General features: G+C 38.6%; 1 protein-coding gene across 2 annotated transcripts in view; it reads left to right on the top strand.

Moving 5' to 3' along the window:
• The first annotated feature begins 872 nt into the window (after positions 1–872).
• pld1a (phospholipase D1a) overlaps positions 873–26,679 on the top strand; it is a 34,600-nt gene continuing 8,793 nt past the window's right edge. The window contains exons 1-18 of one of the 2 annotated variants that reach the window (XM_055038531.1): positions 873–956; positions 13,034–13,250; positions 14,865–15,034; positions 15,127–15,269; positions 16,730–16,841; positions 17,085–17,150; positions 17,302–17,360; positions 17,480–17,572; positions 18,343–18,495; positions 18,825–18,974; positions 20,352–20,435; positions 22,280–22,361; positions 23,526–23,636; positions 23,804–23,989; positions 24,675–24,885; positions 25,075–25,203; positions 25,410–25,528; positions 25,877–25,990. In XM_055038531.1, the coding sequence (XP_054894506.1) occupies positions 13,067–13,250; positions 14,865–15,034; positions 15,127–15,269; positions 16,730–16,841; positions 17,085–17,150; positions 17,302–17,360; positions 17,480–17,572; positions 18,343–18,495; positions 18,825–18,974; positions 20,352–20,435; positions 22,280–22,361; positions 23,526–23,636; positions 23,804–23,989; positions 24,675–24,885; positions 25,075–25,203; positions 25,410–25,528; positions 25,877–25,990 (2,166 nt within the window). In that variant the 5' untranslated portion in view covers positions 873–956; positions 13,034–13,066. Of the gene's footprint in view, positions 957–3,088; positions 3,226–13,033; positions 13,251–14,864; positions 15,035–15,126; positions 15,270–16,729; positions 16,842–17,084; positions 17,151–17,301; positions 17,361–17,479; positions 17,573–18,342; positions 18,496–18,824; positions 18,975–20,351; positions 20,436–22,279; positions 22,362–23,525; positions 23,637–23,803; positions 23,990–24,674; positions 24,886–25,074; positions 25,204–25,409; positions 25,529–25,876; positions 25,991–26,679 lie in introns of those variants that run through there. The other variant, XM_055038529.1, reaches the window with a different exon arrangement.

Raw genomic sequence — 26,679 nt, 5'->3', positions numbered from 1 at the left:
ATGAGGCTGTAGCACAGAATTAATTGAAAGAAAAAATCTGCATGCTCCTTATCATTTTCATTGAATGTGCTCTACAAAAAGGGGTTTTAAAGAGTAACAACTATTAGGCACAACACGATTTAAAGCACACTAGATTAAAAATGTAATTTTTTAAAATGTTTCTGTGCTGAAGCAAAATTTTAATTTTCTATCCTGCTGAATCTAGGTCAATGGCAGCTTTAGTGCTAAGGACAATTTAGTGAGCTTGCGTAGACTTGAAATGCAAAAAGTTGTGATATTAAGGGCTGTTTTAAAACATTTTATGTGATTTCAGGAAAGAAGTAATGTATTTATGTTTTCTCAGTAACAAATGAAACAAATAACCAATTTCTGCTGGCTTTAATTCTACATCGTGTTCCAAATTATTATGCAAGTGATATTTTCTCGGATTTTCTTAAATGGTCAATGCAAATGATGGTCAGTATAATTTCAAGTCATGAACTATTACAGTATAAATCTAATTTTTCATGGGAGAACAAAGCTCCCCATGAGAACAGTATTTTCTTTGGTCTGAATCAACCACAAATCTCTTCACAGTACGATGATGAAGCTTCAGTTTTTGTTAAATATCTAATGTTTTCATATCTTACCATTTTTTTGTTATTTTGAAAAGAACAAAACAAGAAATAAAATCATGCATGTCATAAAAATTAGGTTACAACATATTTATTTGTCCAATGATCAGGTTTTATCCACGCCGCGCCAAGTATTGTTATCTCACTGGCCTTTGGGCTGAGTTTCCTACCATTATGTTTATGGCCGATGAATCATGATGCGCGTGTTCACGGGGAAGGAGAGAAAACTGGGCGGTGATAAATAAATGCAAAGAGTGAGAGACATCTGACTAATGAGCAGAGAAGCAGGCAAGTCCTCATCAGGACAGCTGTGCTTTCCACAAGATTTTCTCTTCACATCTGGTATGTACAGTTTTGTTTATGTGTGCGTGCATGCGTTTGTGTATGTGTCAACATTAAGATATGTTTGAGTTTGTTCTTTATTTGTCTGTATAAAGGTAGAGCTGACTTTAAAATTTTGCCCAGAACACATTTCAGGGGATTCTCTTCATAAAACTGGGTATAATCTTTTGTTGATATCAACAAAAGATCAACATTAGCACAGATGAAATAATGGTCAACAATGGTCAACAACGTCAACTTTAGAAATAGTCATTGTGACACCAACCAAATTTTTAGTGCGCTACTTGTCTTAGTATTTTAACGGGCCTAGATTGTGACTCCCTTCTTCTGATGTCATTATCCTTTAAAATATGTAAAAAAAAAAAAAAACAGAAATTTTATCCTGGGACTTTGGTGCAGCATTAGTGCTAAAGAAAATCTTAGCTAGCCATGTTATCTGGAAGGTGCTGTCAGGGTGTGGTAGATTGCAGGTTAAAGTCCTTGGAGGTACAAACAGGCGAGAGCCAACTGATCTCAATAGGAGCGCAACTCCACACTTTGTCCTCTAGATGGTGAAAGAGATCGATTTTGTTTTCAGGTTCACTGAGCAGCTGACAACAGATTCATGTCAATACATTTAAATATCACAGAATATTTCAGATACTTTTACAATTCAGAAAATTGGAAGATCCTATAAAAGCGACGAGTCTGAACTTTTAATACAAGAATGTTACGCTATGTAGGTCTTAACGATAATCGTAAAGGCCTACACGATTATCAGTGAAAACCTTAGAACGAACGGATGTGCAGCTTACGAGAGCATAAACCGTAAAAGGACAGTTCTAAACTAGCTTGCTTTTAATGAAATATTCAAGTATTTAGAAAAAAGTGTGGTGGAAGAAAGTGCATAAGCAACAATGGTAACTGCAGCCTCATGAGCGTTTGGAGGAAATTGACATGACATAGACCCTGGCTGGGGTCTGTGGCTGAGGTCATGGGGTACAGCTGACATATTTATTTTGTCTGAACCCGAAATAACATAAATAGCATCACACTTGAATTAAGCCGATGAAGGCATTGCCTAGTGTAGCTTCCACAATTAGTAATTTGGAGAGTCGTTTCGTCTGCTGGTGTTGGGTCACTGTGTTTTAGTCCAAAGTCAGCACAGACGTCTACAATGAAAGTTTTCAGGATTTACTACGTCTATTAAGTTTGTCTAAAGACAAACTTAATATTTATGCTGACTTTATCTTCCAGTAGAGTTTGGAATCTGCCCATGCTGCCAAAATTCCTATAAATGTTTTAATGGTCATGGTACCTAGCTGCCAGACTGTAAAATTGTCTGATCCAAACCTTGAAGAGAATCTAGGAAGCACAGGACAATCAGAGACACCAGAGCCAGACATGCAGATAATGCTAATCATTTAAATTGTGTACTGAAACAAATCTGAGTTTCCCTTTGTAGTTTGTTTAGGTAATATATTGAGGACCCAACCCTGGTCCTCAAGGCATGCCCTGCATGTCTTAGATGTCTCCCTGATGTAGCACACCACTGGGAAATGCTAAAAACATGGAGGACCAGGGTGGAAAAACACTGCTCTTTTCTGTGTTGTTATTTCTGCTTTTCCTGTTCTTGAGCCATCCCAAATTGATGCTGCCCTGAGCAGTGAGCCTTATCCCCTTTGTCAAGAATCACTGAGCTGGGTTTAAAAAAAAATTAGATGCAGTTTATTGAGAAGAACCTTTGTGTGTTTTTTGTGAGGCTGCAGGTATTTAAATGAAGCAGATTGCACATTTTTCCATTCATCATTTATCTCTTCTAAACGCTGTCATTTGAGTTGTTTTGATTTTAGGTCTCTGAAGGCTCAGTGTTCATGCATGGGAACGTTAAAGGACAGAATGCAGATAAAACCCACACGCATCAACTCAAAACACCCAACCAATGATGAGAAAATAGGCAGAGCGGGTGTCAGCGTTTGCTACCCCAGGACTCCTCCTTCCTGCTGGCGCAGGTGGCAGTGAAATCTTCTGCCCAATCAGAGAAGTCCACAGGAAGAATCGCTCCACGTGATTGGTTCATAGTTTCAGAGAGCCCTCCCTTCCTGAGGAGTTGGAGAGAGTTCGCTGTTTCTTTTTATTCTCAGCCACACTTACTGAGTTGGAGTAAAGAGGGAGCAGAGTTTGGCTGCTGCACTCAGACGTGAGTCTTTGTTTTGCCGTCCATTCAGAGGATCTAGCTGGCTTGATCAGATAGACCAACATGTGGACAGCATGTCCACAGAAGAAGCAGGTTGGTAATGCCTCCCTCACCCCCTCATTGTCTCTCTGTGTCTGCTGTGTCCTGTTTTACCCAGGGGGACTTTGAGATATAAAGATTGTATCTGTGATGCTCCCCAGATTTCCGTTTTGAGCAGGATTAGTAGACGATACGTTTGAAAACTTTGAATGCACTTGTTGATTTTATGAACTGGATCAGTTGTCGTTGTCCTGTTGCACTGGAGGCATGTCGATGGCACGAGAAAGTGGCGCAGTTGGGTGCGGAGAAGAGTTTGCGACCACTTTCACCGTGAAGCAGAGCAGCAAGCGGCGTGTTGAAAACAGAGCAGACGGATCTGCTCGCGGGTTTCCTTATTCATTCGCAGTTGGAAAAGTTGGTTTCCACAACTGGAGTGTTGCGGAAGGACAGGAGATATCTTTCCCTGCCATGCACGGCTGCACAGACAACCCTCCACCCTTGCCTCTTGTTCTTGTTGTCATTGCAACATACGCGCATGATACTGACCTCTGGCAGGGAAAGACGTGACCCCTGCACTTTTCTGTTGTTGTACCAGTGCACCAAAACAATAAACTTCACAGCAGTGGCTCCTTCCTGAGGTTTAGGTGTGTGTGTGGAAAGTAACTCATTCCTGCTTGGTTCATGCTGCAAACCAGAACGTTTTTTTTTTTTTGTGAACAAAAGTGCCCCAGTATTGTTTTTGTAATATAAACAGCAAGCATTCTTTGCGTTCAGGGTCTTTGAGGTGGTTGGAAAGGGATGGAAGTCAAATATTTGAGAAGCAGCCTGGGTTTGGTGCTGCAAATATATTCCAGATGTGATGTGTTGGCAGTGTGAAGTACAACAACACACTTTCTGTCACTAACAGATTTTATGTGACTTGCAGCAGTTCATTCATAGCGTTCCTTAAACTTTATTTGCGCAATTGTTTGTGTAAATAGTTGTATTTCAGTGGGTTTCTAAGCGAAGTACTCAACACAAAATGAATTGTTTTGAAGTTGGGAATGAAAGATGCATACCTTTTTACGAGTTAAACTCAGTTTTGTTTGTTTGAAAAGTACCACGTTGACAACAAAGCAAATAAAATACTGATCTCTTCAAAGAGTTGTTGTAGATACTGATGGCTGTGAGAAGGACGGTTCTCCTGCAGTGGTCAGTGTTACAGCGGTTTGGAAGAAACCTCTGAACAAAGACACTCTGGTGTTGTGTGACAGTCAGATAGAGAGAATGCTCAGTGTTGTCACTAATATTCTTCATTGGTGATTCAGCTGGAACATAACTATATCCCAGACTTTTAAGATTTGGGGATTTTAAATTGCCTTTTATCTTTCTTTTTATGCTTCATAATTATTTGCTACTTTTAAGTTTGCCTGCCACAGAAAGGAAGTTGAACTGCTGCAAATACTTTTGCAAGAAATAATTGTATTATAGTTTGTATGACAGAAACTTTGCTGCAGAAATGTCATAAGAATATTGTACTTCCAAATCGATTCAGGAAATGTATCTTTTCTTTTTTTTACTTTCAAATTTAAGCACACCAGTCCTTTTTGTTCAAGGCACAGCTGTCCTTTGGATTTCCTCTCCCACTGTAATCATGAGTCAGTTCAGGGCGGTCTGGACCCCAAGCTATACACTGAAATTTTCCAGCCTCAAACTTGGCTGTCCTGCTATGGCGGAGCATAGCAGAAACGGACCGAGGCCAGCAGCTCCCTTGCACTGTAACAGTACAATGATGCCTTGTGTTGCCACCAGCAGAATGCCGCTCCGCCGATGGTGACGGGCGCTTTCTCTCTCTCTCTCTCTCTCTCTCTCTGTTTTTCTGGCAACTACTGTATGTCTTGCTTTCTCTGACCATCTCTATCCCCCAATCCGTGGTGCGAAGGATTAGATAATAGGCAGCTTTAGTGTGGGCAGAGTAAAAGAGGTGTCACAGACCTCTCTTATTTCTTCTCTCTCTCTCGCTCTCCCTTCATCCATCCATCTTCTCGCTCTTGGTGCCATCTGCGCCACGAGGAGCTTGGCACCACACCATCTATAAATGCCGAGCCACATTTATCTTTATTGTTTCGTATTTATGTGCGTTCACGTGCGCGAAAGAATGCCTGTGGCCGTCATTTGCGTAAAACACAGTGCGCGGATGCACAGAGGCTCAGTATACTATGCTTCACCACTTTCTAAAGGTCAAATCCATAACCACACGTCCAAGAATAAATTACACGTTTCACAAGCCACCTATTTCTCTTAGCTCCTGGAGCTCAATCTGTGACAGCACATCTCCTGATGTTGATGCTGATGTGTCGTCATCCACCTCCAGTGTTCTTGTCCATATTTTTGCACGTTTAAACACGTGTCGCAAGTAGGTCTTGTGTGAAGAGGCAAAGGTGTTTAAAACAATGCATAAAACGCAGATAATACATGGACACCTATGAGGATGTTAGAAAAAATTGTTTTATGCATGAAGAAGTGGGATGAATAATAATGTCAGGATACCTTACATTACAAAAAAAATGATCTTTGTCAAGTTTATTTTCTCAGACTACACTGATGTCACAGTGATATATATATATATATATATATATATATATATATATATATATATATATATATATACATAGCAAAGTGAAAAGCAGAAGGGAATTCAAACATTCACATTCCAGCTGCTCGGAATCTTAGAGAAAACTGGAATATATATATGAAGCATTGTGGTATTTTCTTGCTAATCCTTCCTTAGCATTCAATGTCTCATTTCAGCTGCCCCTGTAATTTAGTTGTACTCCAGCCCTCCCTTTCCAGTTGCTGTCATGTGTTTAGCAGGCACCAATTAAAAATACATTACTTATCTGTTTTGCCTTCAAGTTTTCTATTGTTTTAAATATGTGCAGTTAATGGGAAGTTAGTGCCCACTGCTTGGTAAGAAACAATTTTTTCTATATGTCTGAAAAACAATTATTTTGCTAGTTATTAGTAAAGACCTGACATTTTTTTTGTCTCTTTGAAATATTCTTAGAAAATGTGTTGTTATATTTTTATATAAATATAACTTGGAAAAGAAAAGAGCTTCAGAAAACACAAGCATGAACATTTTACATTTGGGCCAAAGTCTTCCCACACTGATAAGGAAAATTTACCAGCGGGCCAAACATTTTGGCTGCCAAACACACTCTCTGTCAAAACTTAATATTTGACAAGATAGTAACTAACAAGATATCCAGATGTTTTTTTAAAAAACTAAGTTCATCTTCACATGGCCAGAGTGGCCTTTTCTTCCTTTCCTTCTGTCTCTTCTAAGCTCTGTGTCTGCAACCGAAACAGAGCTATTGGAAATTCTGCTTCAAAAAAATACTTGCTCATAAATGACCCTTCTCATGTCCTCATGTCATAAAATCACAAAGGGGAAGTGTGCAATGTTACAATAAACCGATGGAAGCAAATTAGATATCATAAAGCCACAAAAACTGAACAGTAACCACATTACTGCCTAGTATTGATTTGAATGGTAGTAAAACATTAATGTCGGATGATATTGATTGCAGATGAGAAAGAAATATTTACACATTTCACAAGACACCTATTTCAAGCCAGAAAGAAATATTTAACTGTCAGCACTGTTATGTGTTAAGTTTAATCATACTTTAAAAGAAATAGCATTGAAAAGATAAAAAATCAAATAGTGGCTTTTTAGGCTTTCTGAAAAATGTATTTTGCTCCATGCGTCCATGTGCTGGAATACATTGGGATTTGTTTCCAGTGGATATTAGAATAACCTTCAGAGATGTCTGGATGATAATAGATGATTTGTTCTGCAGGATGAGCTGTGTGGCCAACTCTTAGAGAACATCATCTTACCAACCTGACTGAGAAAAGACCAACAACTCAGACACTTTTGTGCTTTTGTCTTAGACCAATTACGTCATAGCGTCTCGGACTCCAACCGGAAGTAGGGGGATAATAGGTTGTTGTGGTGGAAAGGCTGCTCAGCTGAAGATGCACAAGCAGCACAAATGCTCTCAAATAGGACACTGCTGTGGATTTGTTTTTAACAAGTCCCATTGTAATGTTATTGACTCCTTTGGTATAGAGGACACAGTGGTGGGTTTGTAGTAAAACCCACACTAAGCAGCCACCTTAAATTCGCACAACTGCTTGGTGAACACAAACAAATCAACCAATCATATGGCAGCAGATGAATGGATTTTGGCTTTCAACAGTGATGAAATATGCTAATGCTCAAACAGAGTTTCAGAATGGGGTAGAAAGGGTTTGTACAAGACTTTTTTTTTTTTTCTTTTGGCACTAGATACATTGGTCTGAATATAAAGGACAACAACAAAAAAAAACAGACTAGTCTATCAGGATTCGAACGGATGATTTGAACCGCTTTTCAGAATGAGCAGACTGATTTAAGATTTCAGACATGAAGGAGCAGCTCAACCAACCACTTGTTAAAACCAAGATATGTGGAACACTGAACACAACATCTAGATAGGCTACAGCAGCAGACCACATGGGGTGGAACTCCCATCAACTACGCAGGAACCTGAGGTCATGGCTAGCTGATAAACCAAAATAGGATTTAACACATAAGGAAAATGTTTCCCCATTATACGAGTTCACATTTGAAGTTCATCAACACATCTGAGTCCATTCTGTGTCCGATGTATAGTCTTTAAACATGGCATCCCACAGAGTAGCATTGGTGCCCATTTATGACCACAGTGTGCCTATCTTCTATGGCCATTTCCAGCAGGACCATGTCATAAGGCTCAAATCATTCCTAGCAAGTTTCTTGGGCATGACAATAAATTCACTGTACTCCACCGGTCTCCACAATCACCAGATCTCAAAACAACAGAACACCTTTAGGATGTGGTGGAAAGAAAAAGTAGCATCATGAATCTGCAAACCTGTATGACCATGTCAATTTGGAGAAATATCTCTGAGAAATGTATCCAGCACTATGTTGAATTCACATCTCACTGCAGCACTGAATTGCCAGCAGCTATGTGTGCAATGAACATGAGTGCTTATATTAATAAAATTAAAATTTTTACTTTTTTGTGTAGCTGGATAGCAAATTAAAAATCTGTTTCCTGAGCTAATTTCTTCAGGCATATTGCAAAAGTGACCACACCGTTTATGATCAAAGGCTGAATTTCCCTGTTAGTCATGAGGAACAGATCAACAAGTGGCCCATTTCCTTTTCTGTTACACGTCTTCCTCTTCTAAACTCTTTTTTTGCTCTGCAGTCGCTCTCTCACTAATTGACATTAACAAAAGGCAAACACACAGAAAGAGAGGCGGGTGTGCTGAACTGCTGGTGTTGATGTTTATATATAAGCAGTCTGCTCTGTTGCTGCTTGAATTATTACCATGACAACAGGACAGGAAGCAGGAAGTAGGAGTTCCATCAGAATGGAAGCGGGAGATAATTCTCCTGTCAGGTCGCATGTTGAAGCCACATATGGTTTCAGTCATCGTTTATGTAAATACATCCATTTGCGTGCGTTTTGTAGTAAAGGATACGTACACTGAAACAATATTCAGCATTCCGGATCTTTAATTTGTGACTTGAAACCTCTCAGTGGGTTAATGCTTGAAGTCTTGGTGGAGATAATAAAAACTGCTGCTAAAGTCCTCTGGAATGTGTGATTACATACGCAAAGTTTTCTCAGTGAAACAGACTTTGCCGCAGTGACACAGCATTTGAATTTAATTTATTCTTTTGCACTGTAGCCATTCGAAATGTAGAGCTGCCGAGTCAACATGTTTTTAATTACCGCTGTGCAGCATAAGGCAGCCAAGGAAAAGAAAATTGCAGAAGGCCTAACTGCATAACACATTGGCCGCAAAGACAGAACTAGTGGTAGCAAAGTCTGCAAGTCAAACTAGAGTTCATCAAGTAAGGTTTTAAAAAGCCATTTTTACACTCAGTAACAGGAAGCCATGAGAAATGTTATTTTTAGAGGCTGCAGCTTGGAGACCTATCAAACTAGTACCCTACACAAGGACTTAAAAGTGCTCTGTGGTTAGCCCAATCTATTTGTAATGTAATGATAGTCTGTGACAGAAGCTGTGCATTAAACGACTGACATTTTGGTTGTATTTAGGTGAGGTTACACACTCATCCAGTGTGTGGCCCCCCTCTCGTACAATGACTGCTTGAGATGCTTTGGGTTGAGAGAGTGTGCATAGAAAATGGAAACAATAGTGAAGGTTGTATTTTCCTACCTGAAAAACTTTATGTTCACAAACAACCTATCACTGGTCTTGTTGTTTAGTCCCAGTCTGTCCTAGCTGTGGTCTGAACTATGCTGTAGTCTCTTCAATCAGCTGTTTATCCCCCCAAATGAAAGATTCCACATCTTACATGATATTCTCTATTATATTTCTGTTGTAGAGATATGATAGAGATATGATAGAGAATATTGTGTCTCCATATGATAGAGAATATCGTGTCTATCTTTATGATAGAGAATATCATATCGCTATCTATGATAGAGAATATCATATCGCTATCTATGATAGAGAATATCATATCACTATCTATGATAGAGATATGATAAAGGATATCATATCTCTATGATATTCTCAAAATATCATAGAGAAAAAAAGAAACTCTTATTAATGATTGAGCTCCTGACCTGGTTACTGTCACAGAGCTCTCTTCTGCATAGTAAAGATGCTCACTTGCTGCCTCCATTCTAGATCATTTTTCCTAAGACATTCATAGATTTTCTGTCATTAAAATATGATATTTGGTCTCTAATATTGCTGAAATCGTAAACACTGATGTTACAATCTGGCCTTCCTTGAACACATTGTCACAAAAGCTGTTGATACTCAGATATATTTCTAATCAAATGGATCAATTTAAAAAGAGACCATATTTTAATATGACAAAACCCCACTTTTAAAAACTGTTTTCAACAAAAAACTGAAATTGCACTGGTAGGTTGAATGCAACCTACCAGTGATTTAAAGTGACTCATTTGACTGTACGAGCATGCTGGGTCTTGTTGGCTGATGGATACCTACTGGTCTAGTGTGTTTATCTCTGTTATTCATCATAAACAGTCTGAAACATTTTGTTGGAAGAAGGAAGTCCTTCGCTTTCACTTAAGAGGCATGTATTGCTAAGACTCGCATTTAAACAGCTTTTCCAGACAATTAAACTGTTGTTAATGTACATATAAATAAACTATCCTTTTTACCTACGATAGGGTTCCTCTCATGCTTTTATTTTATAGAAAACAACCCAATTGCAACTACTTCGACAGTTGTGAAAATAAATGGGGCATCTCACTTTTTTTTCCCTTTAGAAAGGATAGAGGTGACCTCAGGATTATATATAAACACACAGAGGTAATGTGTAACTAAGAGCAACTGCGGTATTCACACCAGCAATGGGCATGAAACAGGTACAGAAAACATAGTCAGAGTAAAGAAGTACAAAGCTAAGGTAAACCTAGTAGCTAACGCCAACCAGCCAGACTTCTTAAAAAGTAAATGTAACTTTCCGTTTTTCTATAAAGTCTGTACTGTGTTGATTAGAAAGATTAGACTTTCAAAATTGAAGAACTGGCTGTCCAAGACATCAATAAAATGATATGGAAATGTAATGGGACCTTGGAAGCCTTTAAAAAAGGTTTTTTTCTGCTGAATCAGGTCTCCACTTTCAGGTCTCCACTTTCTTTCCTTTTTCTCTTGCTACTCTCCTCCTGAGACCTGTTCCATTTCTACTCTTTCAAAACGCTCTTTGTTAGATTTAACAATGGACCGCAGGAGCATGGGTAGACTTGGGTGACTAATCATTGTGCTCAGGCGGTATTGCACATGGATGGGTGTTCCCTTTGTGTCAGCTTTTTTTTCCTGGAGGCAAAAATGTGGATTACAGTGTGCTAGGATTTTACACACCCTGGCATTTAATGCTCGTAGGACTGGAGGATAAAGCTTTGGACCAAAAGCAGAATAAGTACTTTAAAGTAGCTGTAAAAAGATTGTTGTGATTGATCTCTATTGTGTTTTAGCTAGAATTTCTTCATGTTTTGATGAATATGAATATATGAATATGTTCCATTGATCCCAGATGCAACTACATCAAAAGGTAAATTTGTTCAACGTCGTACAATGTCAGCAGTTGCATGTCAACTGCTTGTTAACGTACAAAAACTCGGGGAAAAAAGCATAAAGAACTCAAACCTGGTAAATAAAGTTCAACCCTCCTTTTAGCTCTTTTTCTTGTCATTTGCTCTTTTATATCCACTAAACAAGGCCACAGTTTGCAAGAATTGTGGCCTCAGAGCGATCTTGGAACACAAAGGTATCAGTCAGGGGGTAAAAGTTCTTAAAAAATGCAGACAATGACAATGACATGACCAAAACTGGGCATTTCTCCATAACTGAAAGATAGAATCTTGTCAAAGAGACTGCCCAGAAGCACTATAGGACTGAAAAAGTAGCAGGGATTTTTGCTTATTATCATTTGTGTTCAACAAGGCAGCATTAGTCTGTATTCTGTCTATATCTGGACAAAGGAGTTGGGTTTCTTCCAAAGAAAACCAACTTTTAGGCCTGTTTTACTAAGACCTAAAAGTTTTTGCTGACCTCCTAAAATGTCAGGGTTATGTCAAGGTTGCCACTTTGGGCAACCCCATTTGTTGATTCATGAAGTTGAGATTGGTAGATCCACTTCCTGGCGTCCACATTCCCACATTCAAGAGGCGGTCGTTTGACTTTTGACCTTTGTGACCCAGCTGTTCTATTTTGAGTCAGAAAACTATTGGAAACATGCAGGACCTCTGACAAACATGCGTAAAGAAGGATTTATGCACCACTCACACAACTATGATAAGATTTCCATAAGAGTAACCCATGCAGTTTAACTGGTTAGTTAAATATTTTTGTTCAGCTGAAATGGCTAATGTATGAAATAAATGATTCGGTGGGGGAAAAAAATAAGGTGTGATCAGTTTTATCATCATTACTTCTGGTGGGTGGATGGGGGGGAGGTGGTTCTCCCAGGGCGTCAAACAGGCTAGGACCGCTTCTGGTTGTGTGGAATTTACTTAGCAGCTGCAATTATGGCACCAGAGTGTTAGTTTGGCTTCTGATTCCTCGCAGCAAAAAAGCCACTAACGTTTTAAGATAAGCATAGGAGGGACAGCTTGTTGTGCAAATGACAGGTTTCACAACCAACAGGAAGAATGTATTTTAGAAAAGACATCCACTTGGAAGGAAGTTTTTCAAACAGAAGCTCTTGGACAAGCACAAGCAAATGTCGGACCAATGATTTTATTCATAAGCTCAGTCCGTACTTGATATACTTGAGTATATATTGAGGATTTTGACAAGAGAGCGTATCACCAGATGTATGACGCATTTCATTTGATTTGATGTAATCCATCTTCATCTTATCAGCCTGCCTTTGTGATTTATCCGCACCAGAGGTAATGATAATACAATTGATCAAACATTATTTTTTTTACCCCACCAATCTAGGAATCATTTATTTCATACATTAACCATTTCAGCTGAACAAAAATGTTTAACTAACCAGTTAAACTGAATGGGTTACTCTTATGGGAATCTTATCATAGTTGTGTGAGTGGTGCATGAATCCTTCGTTACGCATCTTTATCAGAGGTCCTGCATGTTTCTAATAGTTTTCTGACTCAAAATAGAATGGCTGGGTTAGAATGAGGTCACAAAAGTCAAAAGACCATCCCTCCCACATGGGAATGCGTACTCCAGGAGGTGAATCTACCAATCTCAAGTTCATAAATCAACAAATGACTCAAACCACAATCATCTCCTCTCTCCTAAGGTGCGCCCTGCTCTGGGGTCTGACTGCTAAGCTATGCTTGACAAGGCTCAGCCTACTACCAGCAACCTGAACCTGGTGAACTCTGAAGTTTCTGAAACCCCAGCAGCTTCGGACACACTTGATGGTATCGACATGGCCGACCTTGTGGAAAGCCTGGACGCCAGAGAGTTGGACCTCGAGGAGGGAGAGGAGCTCGACTACGATGGGAACTACTTGGGTGTGTGTTGCCTTATTTCTTACAAGGGAAAGAGTCAAATATAATACACTAAATGTTCTAAATATATTGAAAATACAAAAGCAAACTTGATCTGGAAAATGAAAAGCAATAGGACACATTCAACCTGCAAGTGAAATAAGTAACCCTTCATTCACTGGTTTGAAGTAGATCTGTTGCCACCCTCCGGAAGATTTCCTGACAGAATCGTTGTGGAGAAGGTTTGAAGGTGCAGATTGCTACTTCTAACCTTTTTACTCACTTGGAAAAATTCTTGTTTCTCTGAGTTTATGACGTTACAAACACGCTCCAGAACAACTGAAAATCTCAAGCAACATATTTAACAACGGGGAAGCAAACGTTTGTTTCTGCTTCTTCTTTTTGTGACTTAAAGAAATGTAATTACTCCCTCCAGTTCCAGAAATTTGTAAGCATTGTGTTATTGCTCAATATACATTTTTATTTGTTACGAGCAGTCCAAAAATAATTATTCGAATTGATCACCTGATATTTATCTCCTCACAACTCCTTCATGACTTGGTTTAGTCCTTCTTACCTCATGTGGTTATTTATGTTGCTTGATCTCAACGTAGTCTATTTAGTCAGGCAGCCAGAGAAGAGAAAGGCATGATGAAAACCATCTGAATCAGCTTTTTAGGGTTTGTAATCTGTCACATTATAAATCAGGTGAGGCGCAGTACAAAACTTTGTACTGAAAGGTGTTAATCAGGTGGAGGCTGAGGCTTGACTACACCAGCACCATGCGGACAGACGCAGGCAATAAATGTCTCCACCCCTCAAAGACTCCTACTGATTATTTCTAAACCAAATAAAGCTGTGAATTCTTATTTAATGTGTACAGAATCAGCAGATGAGTGTGAAGAAGTAACACGTTCACTTAGAGGAAAAAAGTAATATTGATGAATTTGAAATATCGACAAAAATAAAATCTAAATATTCTTGATTTCTCATAATATTGTGGCTTGAGAAAAACAAGCCAAAATGTTATGAAAATATAGATATTATCATAAAGAAAAGGTGCAATGTTGAAAATAAGTTCTTTTGCTATTAAAACTTTTTCTAAATGAAAAAATTACAAGCTGATTTATTCACGGCATGGCGACTGGGTGTCTTTGCAGCAGCATAATTTTGACTTTATTATTGAATTGCTCTTTTCTTTTTGCTCTTTTAATTAACAGGACAAAGCATTAGGATGTGTATAGATACTCTCCATTCAGTCCGACTGAGTGACGGCTGTTTTTCTTTGAAGAATGGGCAGAAATGTCAGCTTCTTCATGCACAAAGCTGCTTTGCTTAAAACACAAACCCTAAGACACAACCTGCTTCTGCAGATTTTTTATTTCCAGAATAACATTCACTTCTACAAACGTGTTTTGATCTGTCTAATAAAATCGACTGAGGTTTGTGGTTGTAATGTGACAAAATATCAAAACACTTAGGTAGATGCAACAGTGTTTCTTATATATTAAATGTAGCAAAATCGTGGGCAAAAGCAGACTTTCTTAGAAATGCAGCCTGCCCTGAGTGACTCCCACACACAAAAAAACCTCCACATCTTCATTAATACTAACCATCCGTTTTGGTTTTTACTCCTAGGAGACTGCCGTATACCATTTTCAGCAGTGTACACTACAGTGGGCTTTAAGGAGGCCAGTGCGAAGGTCTACCTCCCCACTGTGCCGATTACCGCCAAGATCCTAGAGGTGGAACGGTTCACCACGGCTCAAGACCGCTTCAATTTGTCACAGCACAGAAGCGTCAACAAGGTACTCTGCTGCACATTCAGCCCTTTACGGTCTGAAACAATACATTCTTCGGTTTGCCCTTCATTAATTCTGCCTGCTCCGTGTGTCTGCAGTCTCTACCAGCCGTGTTTAAGATCGAGATGAAGCACGGAGAGTTTACCTGGGTGGTTAAGAGGAAGGAGAAGCATTTTCTGGAGCTGCACAGAGAGCTGAGAACGTACAAAACTCTCATTAGGATACCGCTGCCGTCACGCAGGTTCGTTCCTGTACCTGTACAGAAAGGACGTAGCAGACGCCTCCCCATACTCAGACACGTACTGTTTAGTATGCAAAACCCTCCAAAATAATACGTTTAAAGCATTTGCTTACAACCTGCCTTGATCTGATGTTTCATTCAAATAATAATAATAAAAAAAACTTGTTTGCTTTTAAAATCTTTCATTTCAGATACTATACATAGTCTACCTTGTGGCACGTTCAACTCATTCACCAGTGATGTTCTAGAAGCTACATTTTCAGTTTTTCTAGGCAGGAACAGATATTTTGCCCACACAAAAATCACTGCACGACAACCTCATTTTTTCTAACTAAATATATCTATCTTGACACATACTGCAATGTCATTTCTTCCTTCCTGCAGCTAGAAGACAGAAATGTCAGGCCAACGCTGGTGTGTTTCCTTTTTGTTTTGATGTGACTCATTGATAATTTAGCTTGCAAAGCGGTTCCAGTGAAATTATTGTGGGAATAAAAACATAGCACTTTATTTTCATTGTTCTAAGCACAAATCCAATATTCTGTAATTGTGCTGCAGACTGAACTAAAATACACCAGATTTTTGAACGTCTAGCTGTGCAGAATATCCTGAATGGGCAGAGGGGGAAGCTAATATAGTATCCCATTATGTGTCCAGGTTCTAATGGTGACCCTGATCTGATGCTTAAGTGTGAATGGGGAGATTCATAAATTATTTAATGTTTTTGCATAGTCATACTTCTCCCATTCATACTCTTCATAAACCGGGTACTGTTTATGCTACCTGGGAGCTGAAAATTGAAGTTGACATTGATTTATTTATGTCAGAACAGCCCTGCTTTTGTGAGCGAGTCATATACACAAAGATAAGACTGGAAAACAGCAACGGGCATTTTGCACAAGTGAAACACAATTGTAAAATTTTCACATAGTTTGTAGCTACAAAGTTTATCTGGAAAAAATATGACTACACTTGGCATTCAATCCATAATATTTGGTTATGTAAATCTCTCCTGCATTGTGCATTCTGTAAAAAGTCACCAGCTCTGACATTATTATTTTAGTTCTATGCTTATATATCATATGATAGCTGATAATACGAGCTTTCAACTCCCTGAATGTCAGTACATTTGTTGAAAGTGTTTTTGCCATCATTTTGACCGTCCACAACCAAGGCAGTTTCATAATACAAGTCAACATAACGTAACAACTACTCCGTTTTTATTAGCGTGAAAAAATTCTGGGCGGGTCACAGTTGTAGCTTATTCTTCCATTGCTTTGATCATTTGCCTTTCTAAAACTACCCGTGACGGAGCTTGTTTTCATGTCTGAGCAACCGCAGAAAACATTCCCACCTCGTCACCTTCTGTTTATAAGAAAACCTATTTGACTGTAAGATTTTCCGAATACTGTCTCTGTACAAGTGCATTTAAAATTTGGATTCAATCTTCTCCCTCCTAGCCACACCGTGAGGAGGAAGACGGTGAGGAAAAGCGAGGTGAGGGAGATGCCTTCCTTGCCCCGGGGGGGAGGAGATGAGCTGGCCAGAGATGAGCAGGTCTCCAGCAGGAGAGTGAGTTGGCATTCTTCCGACTGGGGCCTCCTCTTTAGTCGCAGAATGGCTTTAATCTTTGAGTTATTGCACAATGCTCTCTGTGTGCTCTTTTTGTTGCCATGGCACTAAACTCCATGCCAACTTTTTTTTTTTTTCCTAAGCTCTTTGTAACAATGTGTTTGCATGTGTTGGTGGTTATATACATAGATTTTGTCATTAAAGTGGTCACTGTGATGCAATGTAGCGCATGTGTTTCTATAGAGACAGTTAGAGGACTACATAAACACACTTCTGAAGATGGCCATGTATCGGAAATATCACCACACTGTGAGTAACTGAGAAATATTTTTACCATTTCTTTATTCTCTCATGTTGATACGATTTAAATATTCAGCCCACATTAAATAGTTCCATATCAGTATTAACCACCAAACTCCCAGTATTAAACCTGCTGCTTTGTCTTCCTTTGTATTCTCAGATGGAGTTCATTGATGTTAGCCAGTTGTCTTTTATACACGACTTGGGACCCAAAGGACTGTAAGTTTTCTCTTTTTTTCCATTTTGACTGTTTTTCCTAATAAATGACTTTTATAACTAGTGCTAAGCTTGTTTTTTACACTTGTTTTCTTAATTTCCTGTCATTTTATGTCAAACAGGGAAGGCATGATCTACAAACGTTCCGGCGGACATCGCATCCCAGGAATGAACTGCTGCGGTCAGGGTCAGGCCTGCTACCGCTGGTCAAAACGGTGCGTCTCCGTTGCGCCATCCCTTCATCCATGCTTGTTTTCCAGTTTCCAGTTCCAGTCACATCATTTGTCACTTTTTTTTTTTCCAGGACCATGACATTTATATGACACATTATGAGATTTATATCAACTGCTTGAAGAAAAAATGTAGTACAGTTATCATCCTCCACAAATTCAATAATATAGCAATCCTTTGACATCCTCCTGGCAAAGCATTTGGAAATTTTTGCAAGAGACATTTTTTTTTTTTGCGTTTTGTAGGATTTCAACACATTTATCAATTTTTACACATTTTTGTTAAGCTAGCCTGAGGGGCTGCAAGTTAGGGAAGTTCTGTTATGCTCGTTTTAAAATTTTATTGTCATGCAAAAAAATGTACTGCTCTTGAATCTACTGAAAAAAATGCATTTTTAACATGTTTATACACGTGAAAAGGTAGAAGAAGAATCATTCACTCCACAGTTTCAATAGATCTTTTTTTTTCACAAGCTTTAATGTTTATTCCTTCATCCAATCTAAACTACCATCAAGCCATTTTCAAATGTTGTTTTCTAAAGACAACAAATCCACTCAAAAATCCCACACACTGGAAGTGCTCGGCCAAGCCACCTACATCCTAATACATGCTGATGGTTTTTCTTCCCACACCCTTCTCTTAGTACAAGGAGTGAAAGAAGCGCTTCTTCAAGAGTCGGCGGAGAGCCGCAACAGTAAATGCAAACACGGGAGGTGGTGATAACGCTGCTAACAACTGAACGTGTGTTCTACAGCTGGCTGGTGGTCAAAGACTCGTTCTTGCTGTACATGAAGCCAGACTCCGGGGCGATCTCCTTCGTCTTGCTGGTGGACAAAGAGTTCAGCATCAAGATGGACTCCAAAGAGACAGAGACCCAGCACGGAGTCCGCATTGACAGCCTTTCCAGGTTGTGCTTCTGCATTTTTGTGCACACATGTGGTCGACTGAACATTTGAGTTTTGTTGCATTTCCCCATGTTGTGAAAATATTAGCATTCTGTTATATCTGTGGCCACAAAATAATAGAGGTTAAAGTGATTCCTCCTAGAGTGGAATTTTTTTCCCCAAAGAAACAACTAAAACAAAAAAAGCACCGATTTAGTATCCTAGAGCTGTTTACCACATAAAGTGCTCTTTACCTGGAGATGATTTAGTTTTTTTTAAATGGATGAAACTTTTGTCTCCGAACTGTGACCTTCAATGTATTAAACAACATCCGTGTGTCTTCTGCCGGCAGGACACTTGTGTTTAAGTGCAGCAGCTACAGACATGCGCGCTGGTGGGGTCAGAGCATTGAGAGCTTCGTGCGGAGTCACGGGAAAGCTTTCCTCAGAGACCACCGCTTCGGGTCGTTTGCACAGGAAGAGGAAAACGTCCCCGCCAAATGGTAACCGCACTGGGAGGAAAGAAAAGCTGATGGTGTTGTTGTTGATGTGGGTGTAAAACTACAAACAACAAAAGGTTTGACTCAGTTTAGTGCTGATTGCTTTGAAACCTCTGGCACTTGAAAGAAATATGTTGGTTAATTTCTTTGACACTTCTGTTTTTATAGAGCACCCTCGGTAGTTATTGGCACCATTAGACATGAATGGACCTTTGATTGCAGAAATATGATTTCTTGTGAAAAATCGAACAGTGGAGCAAACTCCACGTTTGCAGTTGTGATGATAGAACAGAAAATATGGTTTTCTGGTGAAATGAAACCAGTTCGGATGCAGATAGTGTCTACTAGTTTCTTGGAGATCTGTCGACTCCAAAGATGGCAGGCAGATACTACTGCACTATTGCAGAGTAGTGCAGTACTTTTCTGCAATAGTGCAGTATTATTTTACATCCTTTGACATCCTTCTAGTTTAGAGAATCTGGAGTTCTTGCCCAGCCTACTTTAAAACTACTTTGGACTGTTTCTCAGGGAGTAGATGTCGGGTTTAGAAAAGTAGCTGTTTTTCTGACTTCCGGATTTCTGAAAAAAAGACAACTCTGACCCTCCTCTACACACAACTGTAACATAACATAAAAAGTAGTTTAAGTCAGGAGCTTCTTCAGATCTTCCGCAACTGGAAATCCTTTCTCCAAACAGCCAAGTCCATCTGTAATGATTAATTTTGAAGGGTGGTAGGAAAAATGGGTCTTTGTATCTTATGTTGTACATCAACAGGAAGTCATGAGTTATGTGTCAACTCATTGCCCTACAGCTTTACTATGCTTCAATACATATATACACACATGGTAAAATGAATGTAACTGCTATTTGCAAGAATGCAAGTATCAGAATAAATAAGACGTTTCCTGCACCTTTTACTGCAAATGTTTCTCTGGTTTCAATGGAAATGCTTGCGAGGACTGAGTAGTCAAATCTCTGTTCTGGCTGCATGGCAATTTCTTCCTTCTTTATTTGCATTTTCCCCCCATCAGCTGGTGCAGTATGTGATCCAGCTATGAAATTATATTTAGCCTCATGCAAAGGTGGTACATAAAGAACAGTTTGGTCATGACAGGTTTATGGTTTTTAATGCGTTAATAAGAAATAACATGGAGGAAAGGGAACTGAAAAATCGTTTGTCGCATCTAAAATTCAGCTGAAGACTGAAGTTGTGATCACACTGGAAGCTGTAAGAAAACAGAAGTAGCTTCTCCTTTATCTGCTGCCACACAATTGCTGAGAAAATTCTGCGTCTCAGTGCGTGCATCAAAACGTTGAGAGTAAACGGCGCGTCTGATTTCAGGAGAGGCAAAGTGTAACAGCAAAACCGTATCTGTGCAGGTACGTGAATGGAAAGACGTACATGGAGGATGTGGCCGACGCTTTGGAGGAGGCTAAAGAAGAAATCTTTATCACAGACTGGTGGTGAGTTTCTATGTCCTTGCTGTGTAAACGGGTGTTGCATCAAGGTTAAGGTTCAAAGTGTCAGATTACCTCTGCAAAATATCAGTATAACCCCAGATTTCTTTTTCAGAACTGAAGTAATTGATAATATGCAAGAGTTGGAAAATTAAAAAAAAAGAAACAACAAATATATGTTCTGTTATTATTATTCTTGATTTCCTCCAAACTTTGACTTATCACAAACAAATTCTATTTTTTAAATAGCTTATGTTTGATTTCATTTAGCCACTTATGTTTTAAAACTTGCCTTTTGGTAAAGAGTATTGGCTCAGTTAAATTCAAATAGCTACATCCACTGTAACATAACGCAACTTCAACTTTAAAACCATTTTAGATGAGTGCTAATGTTAAAAGATCAGAAATGAAAAAAGTTGAAATACTAAATGTAAAATTGAATTTGAGTGAAAAATAATATCCAAAGTTTTCTGCACAAACAATTCCTTTGGATGTATGTTTTTTTTTCTCTACAGAACAATGAGGAAGTTTTTCTGGTTTCTTTTGCTATTTTATTGTGAAAATGTCTGGACAAAAATACACCCTGCAGAAGCATATTTTTACATTCACATGCATCTGATGACATCACATAAAAAACAAAGAAGGTTGAACACCTCATAATTCAGATAATCGAGATTCTATGCCAAAGTGTACATAAATGTTGCTCCTTCAATACAACAAGTATAGTAAGCTCAGTTGTGATGTCATGAATCCAAATATACTTCAGAATATTCGGAGGGATCGTTTTTGCACTGACTCTATAAAGATTGTTTTGTTAACTCCTGCTGTTTAAAACCACAGTTCATTACCCAGCTCCGTTTTTATTGTCAGTGTAATTCTGTTAGGAAAGCAACATATAGACCTATAGATCCAACATCTTTGAAACACACACATTTTTAAAACATGACATCTCAGATATGATTAGAGCTCTCCGTCAACTTTATGCAAACCATCCATGTGTCTCACTGTTCTGTTTCAAGTCTTGTGCAATTCACCCTAAGATACAGAACAGCTTCTGTGTTTGCACTGCCCGCTTGGTTTCAGATGATTAATCTCAAAACCGGCTTTAAAATGTGCCAACTCCTGACAGTATGTTGAACAGTTTTATTGCCTTGTTTCCACTCACCTGTCACTCTGCTACCACAGAACAAGAGGACAGCTGATTTCTGGCCAGTGAAGCACGTTCTTACACATTATTTTACGTCTCAGCCATGAATCCTGAGGCCTGCCAGAGAGGCACAACGTTGTTCTGGCTCTATTTACAGCCTGAAACCAAGAATAGAAATCCACCGACTGTCTCTGTATCCGTTTGTCCATATGCTAGGCTCCTTTATCTCTCTGTCATTTCATACTTTGCTGTTTCACTCTTTTTTTTTTTTTTGTTTTTTGGATGTGTTCAACACGTCAGAAACTGTTTAACCACACCATAAGCATACCATAATTTATTGGTTTTACAGGTTCAAGAACTTATTTGGTGTTTTGCTTTACGCGCATTTTCTCAGGGAGAGATGGGAGAAATGTTTTGTGCCGCTGAAATCCCAGCGTTCCAAAGCTGTAATCACTGGGCTTAGACTCTTTACCAATGAGGTGTTAGCCAGTGTAACATGAGCTGTGGACACAAGTGCAGGGATGCCAATGTGATTGGCTCACAAGACTTCATCATGTCATGTCTGCTGTACTGTACGCAGCAAAATATTGCTCAATCAGATCGAGATTTTGTTTTCTACTACGACTGTATACAAGTAATGATATTTACTCACCTGTTTGTCCTTCTTTCTGTTTTTTTTTTAATTGTTGTTTTTTTTTGTCAGGTTGAGTCCGGAGATCTTCCTGAAGAGACCTGTTGTAGAAGGAAACAGATGGAGACTGGACTGCATCCTGAAACGCAAAGCAGTAAGCAAGCATTACATGAACAGTAATTATTGTGAAATGACTCTCTTACAGTACAAGGAGTTGATTGACTTTTTAGGTCAAATATTGATTTTTGTGGAATCTGTGTTCATAAATAAACCATATCATGCAAATGAATCCAATTTTTTCCTGAGCTAAAGACAGTTTTTACATTTTCTTAATCATATGTGTGGCTGGTAGTATTGAAAGAAAAAAAGAAAAGATGCATTTTATCATGATTTTATTTGACAGATCAATATAAAATGGCACAGAATTCTGAAGTGGAAAGAAAATCATGAATAATTAGTAAAATTGTTGAATTTTAATTTCAGCCACCCTGCATCAATACTTTGTAGAGCCACGTTTTACTGCTGATTCATCTTCACAAAATACTCAAACCCAGCCAGATATCACAAAAAGTGTCTGTTAACATTAATTTTCCAGTTTTGCAATTAATTTTCTGTTATATTCATGTCTGAATTTGACTGAATCAATTAATCAATCAAATTTTATTTTTATAGCACATTTCAGCAGCAAGGCATTTCAATGTGCTTTATATCATAAACAATTTTAATTTAAATTTTTTACATGTTTATTGTGCCATCTACATGACTTGTGGCAAATTGCTAATAAGACTATGAATGCCAACCCATGTCCTTATGGGGCGCTTTTCAGTTTAATGGGTTTCTTGCCTGGTTTGTCAGTTTAGGTGTAATATTGGTAATTGGTGTTTCCATTTTTAGAGCTCAGGTTATTATTTTATAACTCAATCTTGCGTTAAGCTTCTCCATAGCCTTATCACCGACATCTGTGCTCTGTTCCTCAATCTTCATGATGCTCTCTTAAGTATTATTGTCAAACAAAACCTCTCAAGGCTTAACAGAAGAGCTAACTTTAACCTGAGATTATACTATTCACAGGCTGACACTTTAATGTAAAAGAAAAAAATACATATTTTTGTTCTTCTACCTCACATTTGTGTTGGTCCAACAACTCACATGTCAATAAAAACCCATTTACATATATTTGAGTTTGTGGCTAAAGGAGGACAAAATGTGGAAAGCATCAAGAAGCATAAATACCTATGCAAGATATTATATCTAACAGAGTATTCTTGACATTTGAATGAATACACATGTAAGATCCCCATCTTTTTTGCGTTTGCAGCAACAGGGAGTACGGATCTTTGTGATGCTGTACAAGGAGGTGGAGCTCGCCCTGGGCATCAACTCGGGCTACAGCAAAAGGACGCTCATGCACCTGCACCCCAACATCAAGGTTAGTGGCCAGTAGTCGTCTGCTTTGTTGATTAGCAAAAATATTTTCAAGCTGATCACATGAAGAAATCTAATCCGGCGTAAACTAAATTCATACACATTGTTTTCGATCCCCAGTTGTCTCAATCCAGAAGAGCAGCAAGTATCATACGTCTGTTTGTGTCCTAGGTTATGCGGCATCCAGACCACGTCTCTTCGTCCGTCTACCTGTGGGCCCATCATGAAAAGATTGTGGTCATTGACCAATCGGTGGCTTTTGTGGGCGGCATCGACTTGGCTTATGGACGATGGGACGACAAAGAGCATCGGCTGACAGATGTGGGCAGCGTGACACGCTCTGTGGCTCTTGAGCAGGTCTGCCTATTAAATATCCAATATTGTTGTTTTGACTTACATACTACGAATATTCTTCTTTCGTTTCAGATAGAGGTTGAAAATTTTGAAAGACAGATAATGGTATCTGTATTTCAACAAACAGACAATGTGAAGTGCAGACTAGTACTTCAGTATGTTACTCAAGAAGAAATAAAAAGCATAGTGAAATAAACTACTTCTAAATGTTCCTTGTTTCCAAAATGATACACAAGTAAATACAAAATGTAACAAGTCACTATCCAAGTCTGTCCAGACGACAAACATTAGCAGGAAAAAGAGTGGTTTGCTAACGTTAACCATTAGCCGAACAGGCTTCCCCATTCTTCTCATCGTCTGTCTTCTGCAGAAAAAGGGCAATTTATATAGCAGAAAAGTTTTACTATTTTTTATGACAAGCTTCCAGGTTTTTCCAGATAAAGTGAGATGATCAAGAATACTAAATCTTTATTGTTGCAGACTTGCCAAAACACTCGAGGACTTTAGCTTAATCCAATGTTTAGATTTCTGACCACACGGTGCTGTGGTGCCTAGCACGGCTGTACTTTTCAGTACAACTGAAAACCTTAATGCTCATTGAAGAAATTAATCTCTAACCAGTTTTATCTAGGAAATGTCAAACAGTCAGACATAACATTTTTAATCTTTGTTTTGGACTTGTTTGCAGGCCAGCTCCAGCAGCGCCAGCGATAAGGGTGTGTCTGCTGTTCATGACGTCCCGCAGAGCAATGGGCGAGGGACGCCGCCTCCTGACTCCGCCGAGTTGCCCAAGCTGAAGGGCGTTGGCCGCAGCAGAATGGTCCGATTCAGCCTGTACAGACATCTGCAGAAGCACACTCTGCAGCACGTGGACAGCGTCAGCAGCGTGGACAGTGCAGGTGTGACAATCAACACTCTTGTTTTGCTTTTGCATGACACAATGATGTACTAATTCTACACATCGCATGCTGCGTGAGATAATGAACGGTGCATGTGGTAAAATTTGCGCTTACGTTTGTTTTCAATGAAGGTGTTGTTAGGAATGTAAATCAATATTTTTTATTTTTTTTATATGTGCATATTTCTAGAAAGTGGTTCCGTCAAAAGCCTGAAAACCGGTGTTGGAGAGTTACAGGGAAACACCCGCTTCTGGCACGGAAAAGACTACTGCAACTTTGTTTACAAGGACTGGATCCAGCTGGAGAAACCTTTTGATGGTCTGGTACACAAATACACACATTTCTATACTTCAGCTCTTATTATTAGTTTAGATTTAAGTTCCAATATTTGTACCAGTACATTGTGATAAAATAACAGCTGTTAAAGCGTTCCATAAAGTGCACTTATCTTAAAGACATTTGACGTTGGTTTTTATTTATTGATTTTTTTTCCCCACCCTCCCCATGTTTTCCACTCTGTACAGACTTTATCGACAGATACACCACTCCCAGAATGCCTTGGCATGACATCGCCTCGGTGGTCCATGGGAGAGGCGCCCGGGATGTGGCCAGGCACTTTATCCAGCGGTGGAACTTCACCAAAGTATAATGATTTCCATACACTACGCTTTGAAATAAACAAACACGAAGAATGAGGGAAATATAAAGATAAATCTAAAATAGATTTCAACTTTGAGGTTGGGTTTTTTTAAGCTTATTTTGGGCTTTTAGTCATGACTCAGGAAAAGAAAAATGCAGGGGGAAAAAAATTGCTAATTCGGAAATGTTTTACCGGAACAGTGTGGAAAATATGCCCTCATCTCAGTGCTCATAATTTCTGTGGCTTTTTTTTCCTTCTATTTTCTGGCCTTAAAACTTTTGCAGCTTTAATTCCTTATGTTAAATTTTCTCTATTTTTTGGTGTAATTTCTCCTACCTTTTCCTCCTGCAGATCATGAAGCCAAAGTACCGTTCTCTGTCTTACCCTTTCCTCCTGCCGAAGTCTCACTCCTCTGCTGATGAGCTCAAGTACCAAGTTCCTGGGTGTGTTAACGCTAAAGTACAGGTGAGGGAACGCAACCTGGCAGTAATTTAAAAGAAACGCAATGTATTTTGAAATGTATTGAGAAATGTTTCTACCAGTACGGTGGAGGATTCAAAGAGAACATGCGAGATAAACTCCCACTGCCAAACATTTGCCCACCTCTTCAATGGCTGCTGGAAGCAGATAGCAGAGAGAAGTATCCAAGAAAGTTACATAATGCAACAAGTGCTCCACTTCTGTTCAAGAAGTTTAAGTTGGAAAAAAAATAATTAATTAATAAGATATGTATAAAGATCACATCATAAAGCTATTAACTCTTGCTAAAACTATGTTTTTAAAGTCCAATCAGTTTATGTAAAAGAGCTGTAAAAAGCTTGTTGAATTCATTCTTTTCACTTGTGTATATATATATATTATATATATATATATATATATAATATATATATATATATATATATATATATATATATATATATATATATATATATATATATATATATATATATATATATATATATATATATATATATATATATATATATTATTTATATATATATATATATATATATATATATATATATATATATATATATATATATATATAAATTTGCAGAATTTTATTGCTCTAGCTTTCTATCATGGGTAAGACCGTCTAACTTATTTTCCAGTCAGGCTCTGACAAACATAGCAACTCTAATAGACACAACTGT

Source organism: Poeciliopsis prolifica, unplaced genomic scaffold, assembly GCF_027474105.1.
Source record: "Poeciliopsis prolifica strain line A6 unplaced genomic scaffold, Auburn_PproV2 SCAFFOLD013, whole genome shotgun sequence".
Classification (NCBI taxonomy): Eukaryota; Metazoa; Chordata; class Actinopteri; order Cyprinodontiformes; family Poeciliidae; genus Poeciliopsis; species Poeciliopsis prolifica.
The sequence above is the reverse complement of the archived record's forward strand: the minus strand, read 5'-3'. Positions and strand labels throughout refer to the sequence as shown.